The sequence below is a fragment of the Platichthys flesus genome, chromosome 11 (assembly GCF_949316205.1).
Source record: "Platichthys flesus chromosome 11, fPlaFle2.1, whole genome shotgun sequence".
NCBI classification, from domain to species: Eukaryota; Metazoa; Chordata; class Actinopteri; order Pleuronectiformes; family Pleuronectidae; genus Platichthys; species Platichthys flesus.
The window spans coordinates 15,169,454-15,184,588 of record NC_084955.1 but is presented as its reverse complement, the minus strand read 5'-3'; the positions used below and the strand labels follow the sequence as shown (position 1 = coordinate 15,184,588).

At 40.4% G+C, this 15,135-nt stretch overlaps 1 protein-coding gene across 1 annotated transcript; it reads right to left on the bottom strand.

Annotated features, from left to right (window-relative positions):
* Nucleotides 1–2,871: 2,871 nt before the first annotated feature.
* zbtb32 (zinc finger and BTB domain containing 32) lies at nt 2,872–11,475 on the bottom strand. The gene is made up of 5 exons (XM_062398626.1): nt 11,412–11,475; nt 8,152–9,241; nt 7,106–7,215; nt 5,095–5,271; nt 2,872–4,151 (listed from the first exon to the last, which is right to left on the bottom strand). Exons 2-5 carry the CDS (start codon nt 9,219–9,221, stop codon nt 3,922–3,924), a joined length of 1,587 nt encoding a protein of 528 aa, XP_062254610.1. The 5' UTR covers nt 9,222–9,241; nt 11,412–11,475; the 3' UTR covers nt 2,872–3,921.
* Between the last annotated feature and the right edge of the window lie 3,660 nt (nt 11,476–15,135).

The window sequence follows — 15,135 nt, the reverse complement described above, 5'->3', positions numbered from 1 at the left end:
GTTATTGATTATTTTTTAACTTCTACACATTTATATGATCAGCTGCGACCTAAGTTTCATATATGTGAGAGTTGAACAGAGTCTTTGCATTTAAGTGTTTTTAGCTGCTGACAGGTTGTGGTTTCCTCTTTGGCCTCATGAGGTACTGTGCGTCACTTCTTCCAGGTAGTGGTTTCTATCTTGATAAGAGGTGGAACGTTCCGGCAAGTCTAGTCTAGCCAACTCATGACCTGTGAGATGTATTACAACGAACAGATGCAGACGTCAGATGCCTGTTACAGTAGAAGGGGGTGCCAGTGCCCCGGCTGACTCCAGATCTACCTGCCTCTTTGTTATAAGTTTTTAGTTTTTTTCGTGTAACTGGGCCAAACGTAAATGATGATCGAGGAAATTCGTTCAAACAAAGACTCACATCATTTCGAGGAGGGATTTCTGAGTGTGAGGGTGACGCCAATTATTCAGAGGGAACTTGCGCAAAACAACTGACACAGCAAACACATCAAACGCACTGATGTGGCAACAAGCTACTGACCATCAGTGGTCAGTAGCTTCAGCATTGTAAGCACTTTATATACACTGTATAAATATATATATTGCGTTGAATTTGGGTCTGAGGATTATGTCAATTGCATAACAGACCTTTTAAAATAGCAAAGAAAAGACTGTGAAAAACATCCTAAACCAGGAAGTATGAATACAAAGTCGGGGTGACAGCAAACACTTGTTGATGCTTGAACTTCATTTATACATCATCTGCGTTGTTTTTTTCTTCTTCTCTAATGGGTTATTCTCTCACATCTGCAGCCAGAGACTCTCTCTCACTTTTTTCAGAAGAGCGTCCGATGCGGCACACGAGGCTCATCCATTTCCAACGTCACGTGCGAATGTTCAATCTCAACTTTTCAACAGACGGTTCCTGATAAGGCTTCCTCGTCCTCTCGGGGGGGGGGGGGCATTAGGAATTGATCACATCAGTCTTGATGAGGAGTCAGAGCCTGACTCTTGAAGTCTGGAAACAGGCTCCTCATGGGACTTTCCAAAAGTTCAACAAGCTCTGTCGTCTGTACTAACATCAGCACGCTCACACGCTCACAATGACAACTCATAAAACCACATGTTTAGCAGGTTTTAAGTGTACACCATGTTCTTTGGTGTAGTGTATTTACATGCTCATACTTCCTGAAGAGCAGTAAAAACAAAGTAAAGCAGCATCGCCTTTATAGGTTGATCAATTCCTCCTGCTCGACAAGAGACTCTTTAAAACGAATCCTGGGATCAATGTTTCACGAGGTGGCAACGCCCAGTATCTCTATTTGAAGAGTTACGTGGCTCACACAAGACAATGATGCTGCAGAAGGACATTTTCACAGCATAGACAAACAGAGGATTAGTTGGAAGGACCGGTTGGAGGTGAAGCACATCCTCCCTTCAACCACAAACCTCCAACAGTGGCTGAATCAAGCTCCGACATCCGCCAGTATATACAGCGGGTAAAATACGTATTAAACACGTCACCATTTTTCTCAGTAAATATATTCCTAAAGGAGCTACTGACCTGAAATTCTCACCAAATGTCGGTAGCATCCCAAGTAATCCATACATACAAAGAAAACCAAACAAATAACAAACAAAATATATAAATAAATAAGTTCAGAAATTAAGTTATGTGTCATAAAATGGAATGAAGGGAAAACGTGTTGCTGCTTCAATTTCATGAAGTTTGCCAGTGCCGTGTTCTGGAAAACCGCCCCACCCACCATGATGGTCCCACCTCCACACTTCACTGTTGGTGTGGTGTTTTTGGGGGTGATGTGCAGTGCCCTTTGACCTCCAAACATGGCGTGTATTATGGGATCCAAAGAGTTGGATTTTGGTCTCATCTGACCAGAATATATTCTCCCAGTATTTCACTGGCTCGTCTAAATGTTGTGCAGCAAACTTTGAGCGAGCTTCAACATGCGTTTTATTAAGCAATGGACTCTTGCGTGGTGAGCGGTCAAACAGGCTTAGACGGCTGATTGCATTACTTGATGTTTTCTTTCAAACAATTGTACCTGCTAATTCAACTCTTCTAACTTCCATTCACTTAACAGGGAAATGATGTTCTTTCCACTGCCGGATTATGGAGCCACAGTGCTCACTGGAAGCTCAGAGGTTTGGAAATCCTTCTGTAACCAAAGCCGTCAGTATGTTTTGCAACAATAAGGTTAGGAAGGTCATCCACCTTTAGAAACATTTTAACTGAGAAAAAAGATGACGCGTTCAATACTTATTTTAGCCGCTGTTAGTCTAAGTATGGGTGTACTGAAATGCCCAGGAAAAATAGAAATAAAGATAACTGCAACCAGTGCCTTGACTTCCCGGAAACTATTTAAAGGACACCATTTGGACAGATGAGCAGCTTCAGTTTCAGACATGTGAAACTGAAGCAGACAAGTGAAGGTGCAACAGCTGCGGGCACCACTATCTTCATGCCTTATTTTGTTTTATTCCTCGTTTTGTTGCTATATTGTTTTTATTTATTCTATTCTTGTTAATTAAATGTATTGTTATGCACGGTGTATTCCAACCCTTTGTTTTCAACCCTCTAAAGCGGAAATCCTGATGTTTACAGTGTGAAGACTTGAAAGATAGCGACATCGTGTGGCCAGTAATGTGTACCTCAGTTTAAAGAGGGTGGTGCGTTCAAGATCTTTGACTGATTCGTCAAAATATTCACGTCCAGCTCATTATTGTATGCACAGGTATGATGTGTGAGGCTGGAACATCTTATATTGATGCAGAGAGTAAAGGTGCGAAGTCCCATTCTCCTCCAGCTCTTCTTTGAACATTGAACAACACGTGTCTGATCAAACAAAAGTCATTGTTTATTTTTCATTTTAAATAATTTAAACCTATAAATGAAAGATGTTGACACATTAACATATTTATCTTCTATCTCACACGCATGAAACCAGCAAAAACTCTTCAGTGGACTACAGAGGTATGACAGTTAGAGTAACTAACTTTACGTTTGAGACACACAGTACTGTATATCCATGTGTGTGAGGACAAATGAAGGCGGTGAATGATCATGCAGAGAAAAAAACTGAACTAATCCTTGTCGCTAAAGAAGCTCATTTATTTCATATCGCCCCATATGAACGACCTCACACACAACCTTCTGTATTTCCTGTGTTAAATACAGCAAATCACTGTGTGGAATTTGACTGACTTTGGTAACACAAACAGTGTCGAGGCTCACAGCCGTCTTCTCGGCACTCATCATTCAAAGGGCTAGAATAAATTTATGTCTTTGAAGGATGGACTAAATACATAGAATGAGATAATGTTAATATCACATTAGGTAAGCAATTAGGTGAATCTTGCATGAAATGTCCTGCAAATATTAGTAAATCGTTTTTTTTTTTCCTGCTGCAAATGTGGCATCTCAGCCACTGGTCCCTTTTTGACATGCTGCTGTAGAGCAATGCTGCAGAACATAAAAAAGGTTGTTACAGTTGTTCCCCCCATGAGGGCGCTATCCACCTGGATTTAATTTATCCAGCTAACTCAACTGGTCCAGTGATTGTGAAAGTAAAGGGAAGACGTCCCTGACATTGGATGAATACGAGCTGTTTATGTGGCTTTAATGCACAAACATGACCTAAAGTGAAATAGTAAACTCTGTGTGCTCCTGTTGAAACGTGCATGGAGAGATTACTGCTACAGTAAAGCCCTGGTTTGTGGCCCTCATGCATTGTGACCTCAGAGCTGTGGTCAGTGGTGTTAAAGGACATTCTCACACAACATCATGAGTTGATCCAGTTTAACTGATCCTTATCTCCGTGACTCAAATAAATTGATGCTACACGAGAGCCACAAACTAAGGCCACACTTTATGAGAACTTTGTGCAGATGGAGGTGTCTGTGGGGTGTGGCTCAGATGTGGGAGGTGTACAGGTAAGTGCTGTTGATGTTCCAGTCAGGGGGGAAGTCATGCACTGTGTGGCTCTTGACATGTCTGTGCATGGCGACCAGGCTGCTGCAGAACTCCAGGCACACCGTGCACTGGTAGGGCGCAGCCCCGCCGTGAGTTCTCAGGTGCTTGATCATGGCTGAGTAGTCTCGTGAGCGCTGACCACAAAGACGACATTCGAAGGGCTTCTCCCCTGGAGGCAGAGAGAAGAGAGAACACAGGCCCACAGGAAGAAAGATCAATATTCTGTCATATTAAATGGATGGACTTCATCAAGATCTCATCTATGATTACATACTAATTTAATAAAAAGTAAATTGATGGACATATCATTCTGAAGTTAATATATCAAATACATGTAACATTAATGTAATAGTTATTAGTTTCTGTAGTTTTCTGGTTACTAGTTTATTTTTATGATTATATTCATACCAATTTTGTTATAATATAAGTTGTCTATTATTAACTTAGAATAAAGTTGATTGTATAATAATGAAAACATACAATCATACATATAATAAATTATGATAAATGTAGATTTAATATGTATATATAAATATACATTTTATTTATATAATGCAGTATTGAAATACTATATCTACAATTATTATAAGTATTATTATAATTATATATGTATATGCATATGTACATACACACATATATATGTATATATACATGTATAATAATAATTGGATATTACTGTTGTATGGTAAAAAAGTTCACTCGAGTCTATCAACTTTCAACTTTCTGTTTTTCTGTTTCAAATGACTCTGCTTTCATTTGTGCGTCCATGTTAACAACTAACCTGTCTGTGCCCTGTCTGGCTTTATACACTCATTGACTTAATGGGTGACAGACCTAATCTACTACATTCACTTTTCAGCATTTCAACAAGAGTGGCTTCTTAAAGTCCCAGTGCACTAATGCCTTTGGCCCATTTGACTTCGATTTCACTGGATTTTTGACCAAACTACATAAATATATTACATTATTACTCACAGCTTGTGAGGTTTAACTCTAGTGTTCCACGACATAGAACAAAGATTAACCAGCCATCATTGTATGAAATCATAGTGTTTTATTCTAGTGACTTGAACAGACAATGAAAAGTGAAAAAAATAAAAGGTAGTGTTTACCGGTGTGAACTCGGTGGTGTGTGTCCAGTTGATGTTTCAGACTGAACTTTTTGGGGCAGTGTTTGCACTGGTAGGGTTTGTCTCCACTGGTTGATTGTCGCTCTAGCTGATTGGACGGCGGCTCGCGTTGCACAACATCTCTTCTTCCACAGAAGTGACACCCTGCACAGGCCTCACCTGTGAAAAGGGGGGAAACAATTGAAGGTGTGAATGATGTGGTCGACACAGTGACCTGACTGAAAAACACCATCACAGTTGCTCTGTTTGTTGCCGTAATTGAGTTCTCTTTAGATTTTCACTTTAAAAGACGTTCTACAGTTCTACCAAAGGGCGAGGTGAGCATTTTCTTTAAAAAAAGTTTAAAGTATTTGAAATAAAAATACTTGCTGAGTCTAGCCTATTCTGCATTGCAACGTCAGCACTACTCGATTATAGCTGAGTCTCAGTGGTGAATCCAGCTCAGGTGTTTCTTCAGTGATTCTGGTGCAGGAGGCGGGGTCTAATGGAACCTGCCCGCTCTGATTGGATCAATGGACCAGTTCCTATTTGATTATTGATTACTTTTAACAATCTTGAACATGTAACTGTAAAAGTAGTGGTGTAGAAGGTGCAGATATTTGCTGTTGAAAGTACCTGAGGGTAAATAAAGAACAGATACATGAAAAATGTACTTAAGTACATTGAGTATATAGTATATAGTAGTAAGTAACTGAATACATTTTTTTTCAGCCTCAATGTTGAGACTGATTAATGAGTCAATTGAAAATAATTCAATAGTGTATAGTCAAAGTCCCGATCTCCAGATCTCCTAACCCTTTTTAAATGTGATGCTTTCCAGCCTGTCGGTTTATAAACTGAATCCCACAGAAGTTTGGACTGTCAGTTAAATAAAACAAGACATTTCATTAAGTCACTTTGGATTCTTCAAACCAGTGGAAACAATCAATCACTTGAGAAGATAATCAGCATTTGTAGTTTTCAGACCAGCTAAAGTTGACAGCGGCCACTTAACTATAGTAATTTATCAGCGAGATGTATAACATTTTAAACAGATGCACACTCTTCAGATGCATGTCTATTTTAGGTCTACATCCTGTTGCAAGACAATGAATTCAGTCTGTATGAAGTTACTTTCCTGTCAGTCAGCATGCACGTCGTCTTCAGCCACGTATGTTAGCGATCGTTTAAAAATATAAAGGTGTGACTTTGAGGTTGAGGTAGTGACTTCAGACTCTTTCGGAACCTTATATATTTTTTTCAAGGTTTCAAGTAAAAAAGCCTGGGATCGTCTTATAGACAGGATGCAGAAAGAAGAAGCCGGTGTACTGTAGTAGAGGAAAATGACAGAATAAACCACAACTATTGAACACCCACCACTGCCTAATATTTCTCACTGTATAAGACCAAACATCTTATTTAAACATCACTTTAACTTCCAATGCCCTTGTTAACATGCACTGATATGATTTCAGATTTCTCATTTTAAATAATCATGTCTCAGATCCTGTATTAGAGGCTAATTTACCACATTGCTTGTAGAGCACAGTCTTAATGTCATCTTTTGACGTATGAACACAATGTTCCATTGAACAGAGTCAGATAAAACATCTGTCAGATTACACATTACAAAAATGATCCCACACACATCCACAACAGACTATTTTATTTTATTGAAGTGCCTGAAATTCTATATAAGAATTAATGATAAGATGAGTTTTTTTTTTCTTCTAGTCGCCAAACCGCTGCTGCGATGCAGTACATACTGTACTGCATGTATGTCGCTGTATCTAGTAACCACACTACTGCTCCTTCTGCACCAAGCTCTCAAAACCACAACTCTCTTCATCACTTTCCATTGCGTAGCTCAGTATCTCGAGGAGTCAGGGGTCAGGACAAGAAGCGTCTTGTACTGACTTGTTAAATCGATCATTTCTGTGCAGAGCCACCCTCATTACAGCCTCGATCTGACTCTATATATCAAATCTGTTGGTTTTTTCGATCATATCAATACCTGTTGCAGAGGAGGCTGACTCCTGCTGCGCTGGATCACCAGGGTCACGTGTCTTGCACTCCCTGCAGTCTGTTGCTCTCTCCGCTCTGTCTTTGGGCACTTCAGGGAAACTGTGGAAAAGAAATAGTTTTCTGCTGCAACCGTCAAACAAATCTGCACAAATCTCACCTGTTACCATAATAAATTAACTCTTTTATTTTTGTGAGAAATAGGTACTTTAGATATACAGCAAGTAAAAGTATTACAGAGTAAATATGTTGGTCTGCATGAAACTTACAAGATGTGTTATCGCAGATTTGATCCAACTAGCATATTTGATGTAAAAATCAAGTTAACACTACTCTAGAAGGAGTGGTATAATGAAGTGACGTTGTTGAATAGCTATTTTTTATTTCCACAAACAACCATAGATGGCAACTTCTTGTGGTTTCGTTTGTGGCCAAACACTGAACTTTATGTTAGTGGGTGGAAAATCTTGAATTCTGCAAAGTAGGGGAGAAATTTAGGGGGCTCCCCGTGTCAGTTACGCTGTGTGGAACACTGCACAATAAACAGTGCACTGACTTCAAAAGAGTTAAATCAACCAAAAACAGAGTCAAATCGGTTCTTAACACTATTTAGCGACACGAAAAGTGTGATTTGTAAAAGATACATAAATATAAATATATATTTATAATATAAATGCACTGACTTGAATTAAGATGATTAGAAATTATTAAATGATTCTATTTTATTCTAATTGTTGAATTCATTTGTATATCTTGGTCTGAAGACCAGGACTACGGTGATGGTTCTGAAGAGTCTGACTGACTTGGGGCTGACAGTGAAGGGTTAACAGGTGAAACTGCCGCAGCTGGAAAGTGCAGGAGGCTCGATCACACGCATCTAGACCCAGACAGCAGTGAGTCAGGTGCTGCAGCTCTCGCAAGGGAACAACTGAGCAAACTGGGGGATTCTAAATGAGTGTGAGAGGGAAAATAAGGAGACACTGATTGAGAATAAAGAAGCTGGACTTTCCCATATGGTGTGTCCCAGTGCTCACTCACCTCGGCTCGACGCTCTGCACGGCCCCGTGAAACGCTCTCTGGCTGGACTTCTTGGCTTTCAGCAGGCCTTGCTTGATGATGCTGCCCATCCCTGTGGAGCCAGTGTAGAGGTTCTGTGCACAGTGGGGATAAAGGCCGGAGTGGCCCATCACAGAGTGGTGGACTCGGCTTTGAAAGTGGGGGCTCAGCAGTGGGAACATGTGGGGAGCAGAGAGGGAGAATGGGTATGCTACTGGAGAATGATGAGGGGACTGTGCACCAAAGAAGTTTGAGTAGTTCTCTGCTATCTTCCTCAGGGTGCTCACAGAGTTCCACATGTTTGCAGGGAAGGCCCAGGGAGAGGAGGAGGAGGAGGAGGAGGAGGAGGAGGAGGAGGAGGAGGAGGAGGAGGAGGAGGAGGAGGAGGAGGAGCTGGAGCTGGAGCTGGTGATAACACTGTTGTGGTGTGCTGGTGACAGAGGGGACAGTCTCGGCCTCTTTCTTGAGGATGGGGATCTGCTGTGGTTCTCAGCAGATTCAGGGGGTGAATGATTCTCTGTGACAATGCTGTTGCTTGTTTTCTCCGCTGTTGAGGGAGACTCTGGGAGTTTCTCCTCTTGAACCGGACTTCCCTTTCTCTTGACAGCCATGTCCTTTGCACCCTCTGTTTCTTCTTTGACATCTTCTTTGGTCTCTCCTCTCTCTTCCTCTCTCCTGGCTCTGTGGTCAAGGGTGTCCAACTGTTTCCGGCACTGGTCCTCCAGCGGCCGCATCTCCAGCAGCTGGGCGGCCCTCAGCAGCAGGTACAGGTCCTCCACGGACACCTCTACAGCCTGGGTGTAGGTGAAGTCCAGGACCTGCTGGAACGTGCGTGGGGAGAAATACTCCAGGGTACAGTGGACTGGGCTGTCCGTGTCGGCCTGGGCCAGCTGTTGCGCTAGTCTCCTGCTCGCACAGGCCAGCACCAGGCGATGAGCCCTGAACGTGTGACTCTTCACCGAGATGATGGCATCGCAGAGTGACCCTGAGCGACGCAAGGCGTCCGCCTGCTGCAGGAAGTGGAAATATTGGGTGTTGTTGATTCGGAACATTTCTGAAGTTTGTAGATATACTGATGGAGAGAAAAAAAAATCCAGAGCAAGATAACATTAGATTATGCCCACACTGTGGTTACAATAGTCAGATTATCAGTATTTGCCTGCCGGTTACCAGGAATGTGACATCTGTAGATGTGCTAGATGTACTAACCCCGACCCAGTGTGAAAATCCCTTTTCAAATCAGCAGCAGGAATTGGCTTCAGATGAACTGATGAAATGTTTCTCTGTTTTTATTTTCTTGAGGGGGCAGAGCGTACTTCAGCTACTTTGCAAAACACAAGAGATTTTTATTTTAAAGCAGAAATAACAACCCCCCAAAAATAAAGGTAAATCTTCACAAACAGTAGAAAAACAAACAATTTCCTTTTTATTATATCATCATTCCCTCAGTAGAACATCCCTCAGTAGCAGTTTTGTCTGATGTCGTGTCTGGTCGACGGGTTGAAATGTACTTTTTGATATTCGTCGCTCACATACACACTTTAAAAGCCACAAAGCCCTAACAGTACATGAAACCATGACTAATGACTGTACGCACGAGTAAACATGAGTAAAGGTTAAACATCAACTACAGTGCCGCTGTATTTGGGCACCACAAACATCACAAAGACAAGCTTGTGCAGAGGTGGAATATGTAAATTTGTAAGCATGTTACAGAAAGGTTTCACATCTATGAAAACAATGTAGTTGTAGCTTCAAGGTAACGGACGCCTGAGGAGTTTTCATTTAGTCTGAAGTCTCAAATGAAGTTTTGTTGTTAATCAAAGTAATTTATTTAAGTTATAAAAAAAAGACCATTCATTTAAAATTATTTCTAATCTAATGTAATTATTAAAAAAAGTGACATGTTTTATTTAAATGCAGGTTTTTGCAATATGTTTTTCCCAGATGTTAATTGTATGTATTTGGTAGCTCCTGAATGAAGGAGAAACCTCCTCTCAATGGAATGGAATTCATATGGTATTTATGCTAAATGAAATTCCTATGAAAATTAAGCATGCGTCGCAAAGTGAAAACGGCATTCAGAAGCTTTGGTCTGCCTGATTCAAAATTGTTATGTTATCGCTAAAAAATACACAATGTAACTGAAACTTTCATTATTACTAGTGTTATTATTATTATTCTACATTTCTATTTCCAATTAAAGTGGTCATTCTAGTGCAACATTTTTATTTTCATTAATTACTATAGCTTATTCTGCAGTTACTACTACTACTACTACTACTACAACTGCGAATAATATAATTAATAATAATAATAATAATTATTATTATTATTATATAATAATAATATACAGTGGCGTATTAGTACTCGTACCAGCAGCACTGTGACTATTCCAATGCAGCTGGTGCATCCATGTGACGTTTTACAATGCGCTTTGTGATAAAGACGTTTAAATCGACGTTAATTATCGCACAATGAGATTTTGCTTTAAAGTAGTGTCATGTTTTATGTAATGATGTGTAAGGTACAAACCTTCAGAATTTCCACAGGGACGATCTCTTTTGATTTACAGACAGTCGATAAGTGCGGCTGTGCTTCCGTGCGTCAAGTCAGAAACTTTAGTTGTAGCCGTTTAGCGGATTCTAGTTGTAGCCCCTCAATCATATTACTGTGATGCACCTGACACGTACACACTGTCCAAGTTCCAATTCAATACGAATTTAGCAGCGCTCTCCTGACCCTGTTGGCCCTTGAATCAATTCTTCCGTTGTGTGTTTGTGTGCATTTTAGTCCCCGTCTAAATCTTTTCATCTCCAGAATACATTTGGTCTGTAAAATAAATTGTGCAACAATCGATTCTCCAGCGATGCTGCTCAAGTCGACTGCGCACTCTTGCAGAATTGTGACATAGTTTAGCAGGTCTCTGAGCTCCCTGCAGGCTCGCTGCTATCACACACGGGGAAAAACCTTGCATGCATTTGACAGACCTACACATCCTTTGACAGGACATGAACTTATCTTTGCCACAGCTCTCAAGCTAAAGACTGGAGTTTAGAGATCTAAGAAGGCTCCACGGGCCAACTGGAGATCAATTACAGCACATTAGTTTGTGTTGAGAGAAAAATCACAGAAAACGCAACGTGAGAGACCGATGATGAGCAAAGTTAAAATGCGTCTGCTTGTGGTTTTCACTCTCAAGAAAATTAAGAAGCAGCAGAGTTTGTGGTTGAGAAACTTACCCGGTGTTGAGTGACTGTTTCTCCCTGGAGAAAGACAAACCACCTCACATCATGACTGTGGAATGACTTCTAAAGAGACATGAGTCTCTGGGTACAGGCTTTGCTGTGGGACAAGGTGGTTTCCTCTTCAGTCTGTGCAGTCCCTCCTCTTCAACTCCTCTCTCCCTCATTGGCTCAGTGATTACTCTGCTGAATGGCTTGCTGCTTTGACCTTTTCCTAAATATATGACCTCTTTGTTTGATTTTGTTCAGTTTTGCTAAAATCATGGAGCCGGTTTATGTATTTAATATTCTTTAGGTTTTAACTTGTATAGTGAATCGAAAGTGTATGCGAAACACAAAGTTAAGATGATTTTTTTTAAAGCAGTGTCTCTTCTGAAGCGGATAAAAGGTTGACCTTTGTGTGTGTGTGTGTGTGTGTGTGTGTGTGTGTGTGCGTGTGTGCGTGTGTGTGTGTGCGTGTGTGATTGTGAAAGAGGAGGAGAAATGGGGACAGCGGTTTGAGGGATATTTGCGTGCTCGCCCTGTAGATGCTGTGAGCCTGTGGAGGCTGTACATGATTTCCTGCCCTCAAGCCTCCCTCGCTGGTCACTACATTAATAAGTTGTTTTGTGCTCAAACATAAACCACTTCAAAGACACTGATCTGTAACAGGAAACATACAAACAATAGCCCAGTGGCACCTGAACGCAGCGCGAGGCTTCGCTGAAACCTGCATCCCTCAAAATAGAAATATCTTCTCTTCAAACGATGTCAGGTACAGATGTGAAAACAGAATAAAGAGGGCTGACGAGACTTCAGGTTAGAAGACTTTGAGTATGATTTGCATTGAGAACAATTTCACTCAATAATTTGACATTATAATTTAAAAAAATTGTAAGCGATGAAATTACCATTTCAATTTAACTAACTTAAAGAGATCAGTACAAAAAACCACCACAGATTGTAATATAAGTTATAACAAATATGCATGTGGAAATACTTTTGGAAACATTGCAAATGTGTCGATGTTTATCATATTTTTATTGTGATACTTAAACCTCATTTGTATAATGGAGACCCGACAGGTCGGTGTTTCCGTTGCACAGCCAAACAACAAATACATGGTGTTTGAATTGAGATATTTAGCCGCTAGAAAAACAGAAAGGAGACTGGATTCCTCAGCTGCTCAGAAACATGACAACTCATTGTTGCTCCATGTCTGCGGGATGTGTGAATGGTAAATGGTTTGTATTTGTATAGTCTTGATAACCACTCTAAGTGCTTTACAGTACAGTTTATTACCATTCACCCATTAACCCACACATTCATACAGTGCATCTTTGTGCAGCACTTTCGGGTTCAGCATCTTGCCCAAGAACACTTCGGCACACGGACTGGGGGAGACTGGGCCTCCTGAACCACCACCCCCTACCCCCCCAGTTTACAGTCTGTGGTGTCAGTTTAGAATCTGTGGTTTTTGTACAAGCGTGAAGTTTATGCTGTACAAAGAAAGGAGTTAACAGAACAAAATGTTTACTCCAAAATGAAACAAAAACTGAATACCAAACAGAGTTAGCAAAAATTCTCCTGTTAGTTTCCTGTTGAACAGACTGGTGTGGAGTTTGAACATTGCAGTTGGAAAAAATATGGTATATTTCTGATGCAATGAAGTCTGATAAACGGGAGAGAGCGTTAACTCATGTTAATATCACTTGGCAAAATTCCCAGTCACACCAGTCACATCTGGTGTGAACGGAGATCAGCAGAAGGAAGAGAGAACATCATGAACCTTTTCTATAAACTGATATTGTGTGGATAGTTTTAAAAAGTTTGCTGTCAATTGCCGGGTTTAGTAATGTAAATATGTGTCTTTAATAATTGACAAAAATAATGTGTAATTATTCAGGTAAATCACATATGAAGTTGAGTGTCATCAGCATAGCTTTGACATTGAATGCCAATTTCACAGTTGCAGTTATGAAGACAGGAAGTAGATCAAAAATAATTGGTGCAAAACTAAACTTTGTGATTCTGAAACGTTTCCAATAAAGTTACTTATCCAGATAGAACAACAACAAAATATACAATATAGTACTGAAATACACCCAAGAGGTTTAAGACATTAGTAGTTTTGTAGTTCTGTCTTATCTTATCTTATCTTATAAATATTACTGAAGAGAAGTCTTTTTTTCTCCAAAGTAACCTTATGGGTAATGTTAAAAATAAAAGTACTGTATAGATCAGGTTAGAAATTCATTATCAGCAACAGTCCTGATAAGTTTGAGGTTTTATCCATACTACCGAGCACTATGCTCTTTAATCAGACCATCAGTTAGTGTTGCATCATCGGAAAGTGATTTAATATTGATAAAGCTCGTCCAAGTTGTCTGAATTATGAACAAGGTCTACACCATTATGTTCCTTCCTCATTACAGTGAGTATATATAATCATATCTACTGCCGATAGTGTAAATTTGAAGGAATCTAATCCCACTTCTTTAAGGTTCTCACATCACCTCTCGCAAGTAGCTGTAAACAAATTATACTGTGGATTTTATTGTATCATTATTAAGAAGGAGGATAAAAAGGCACATCACATTATGAAGACCTACAGTTTTTCTACCTTTTTGGGTAACCTTACAAAATGGCACCTTATATGATAACAAGGATGGAAAATATATCATATGTTGTCTACATTGCATCCATGCAGTGAATCATACATCAAATGATGGTGCGGTAATGTTGGAGTGAAAGGTTAGAGAACAACAACAACCTCCGTGAAGAAAAATGGGATCTTTGGGCTAATTCAGTTCTTGAGGTTGAAAATATTCATTTTGTTAATTAAATATTACATAAAAGAAGTAACGCTTAACTTACATGGTATGTTGCACTCCTTTGTACGTTGCCTGTGCAGTTCAATGAGCCAGGGTGCCATCCAGGTTTTACGGATGTTTTACAGGCTGATGCTCAAGGGGGTAGAGGGGGTTGCCCACTAACCAAGAGGATGGCGGTTCGATCCCATTCTTCCCCATTCTGTGTGCTGACGTGCAAGATACTGAAACCCTAATTTCCCCAAACTTGTGTGAAATCCAAAAAGTGCTGCACACAGATAAAGTGTATGAATATGTCTGTGAATGAGTAAACGACAAAACTGGGCTGTAGAAACGCTTTGAGTGGTTCTGAAGACCGGGAGACTCCACGTACATGCATTGCAGACCATTTAGCATTTGCTGTTTACAGAAAGAGTCAATGATCATTCCGATTGACATCTTTCTCACTCAAACACACATTCAAACCCAATATTTAATCATGAACCTTCAAATGAAACATCTAATACAGGAAGGTCCACTCCTCTAACTGAGAGTGTATAGATGTGTAGCACCGTGCCTTCCTCATGTCAGGGATGCATGAAGTGTTAACCACAGGGTGCTTTCCTTGTAATTTTCCTTGTGATGGTTTCCTTGTAATCGCAGGTTTGACATGTTAATGCATCGGGGGAAGTGCAACACTGACACTTGTTGTCTTTTCCACCCTGTTCCACTGGATCGGCTGTTTGCACCTCTCCCTCTCTTTCGGCTCTGTGCTTGTGTGACATTTGCGGACGCTGTGTGAACTCCATCGGGTTTTGTGCGAGCAGTTGAGCGCCGGGTGCTGCTCAAACCACTGGACAGTCAGACATTAGCATTTAAATGTCAACTTGTGCTATATGGTGAGGAGATGCACATAGGGCTGCACCTAACAG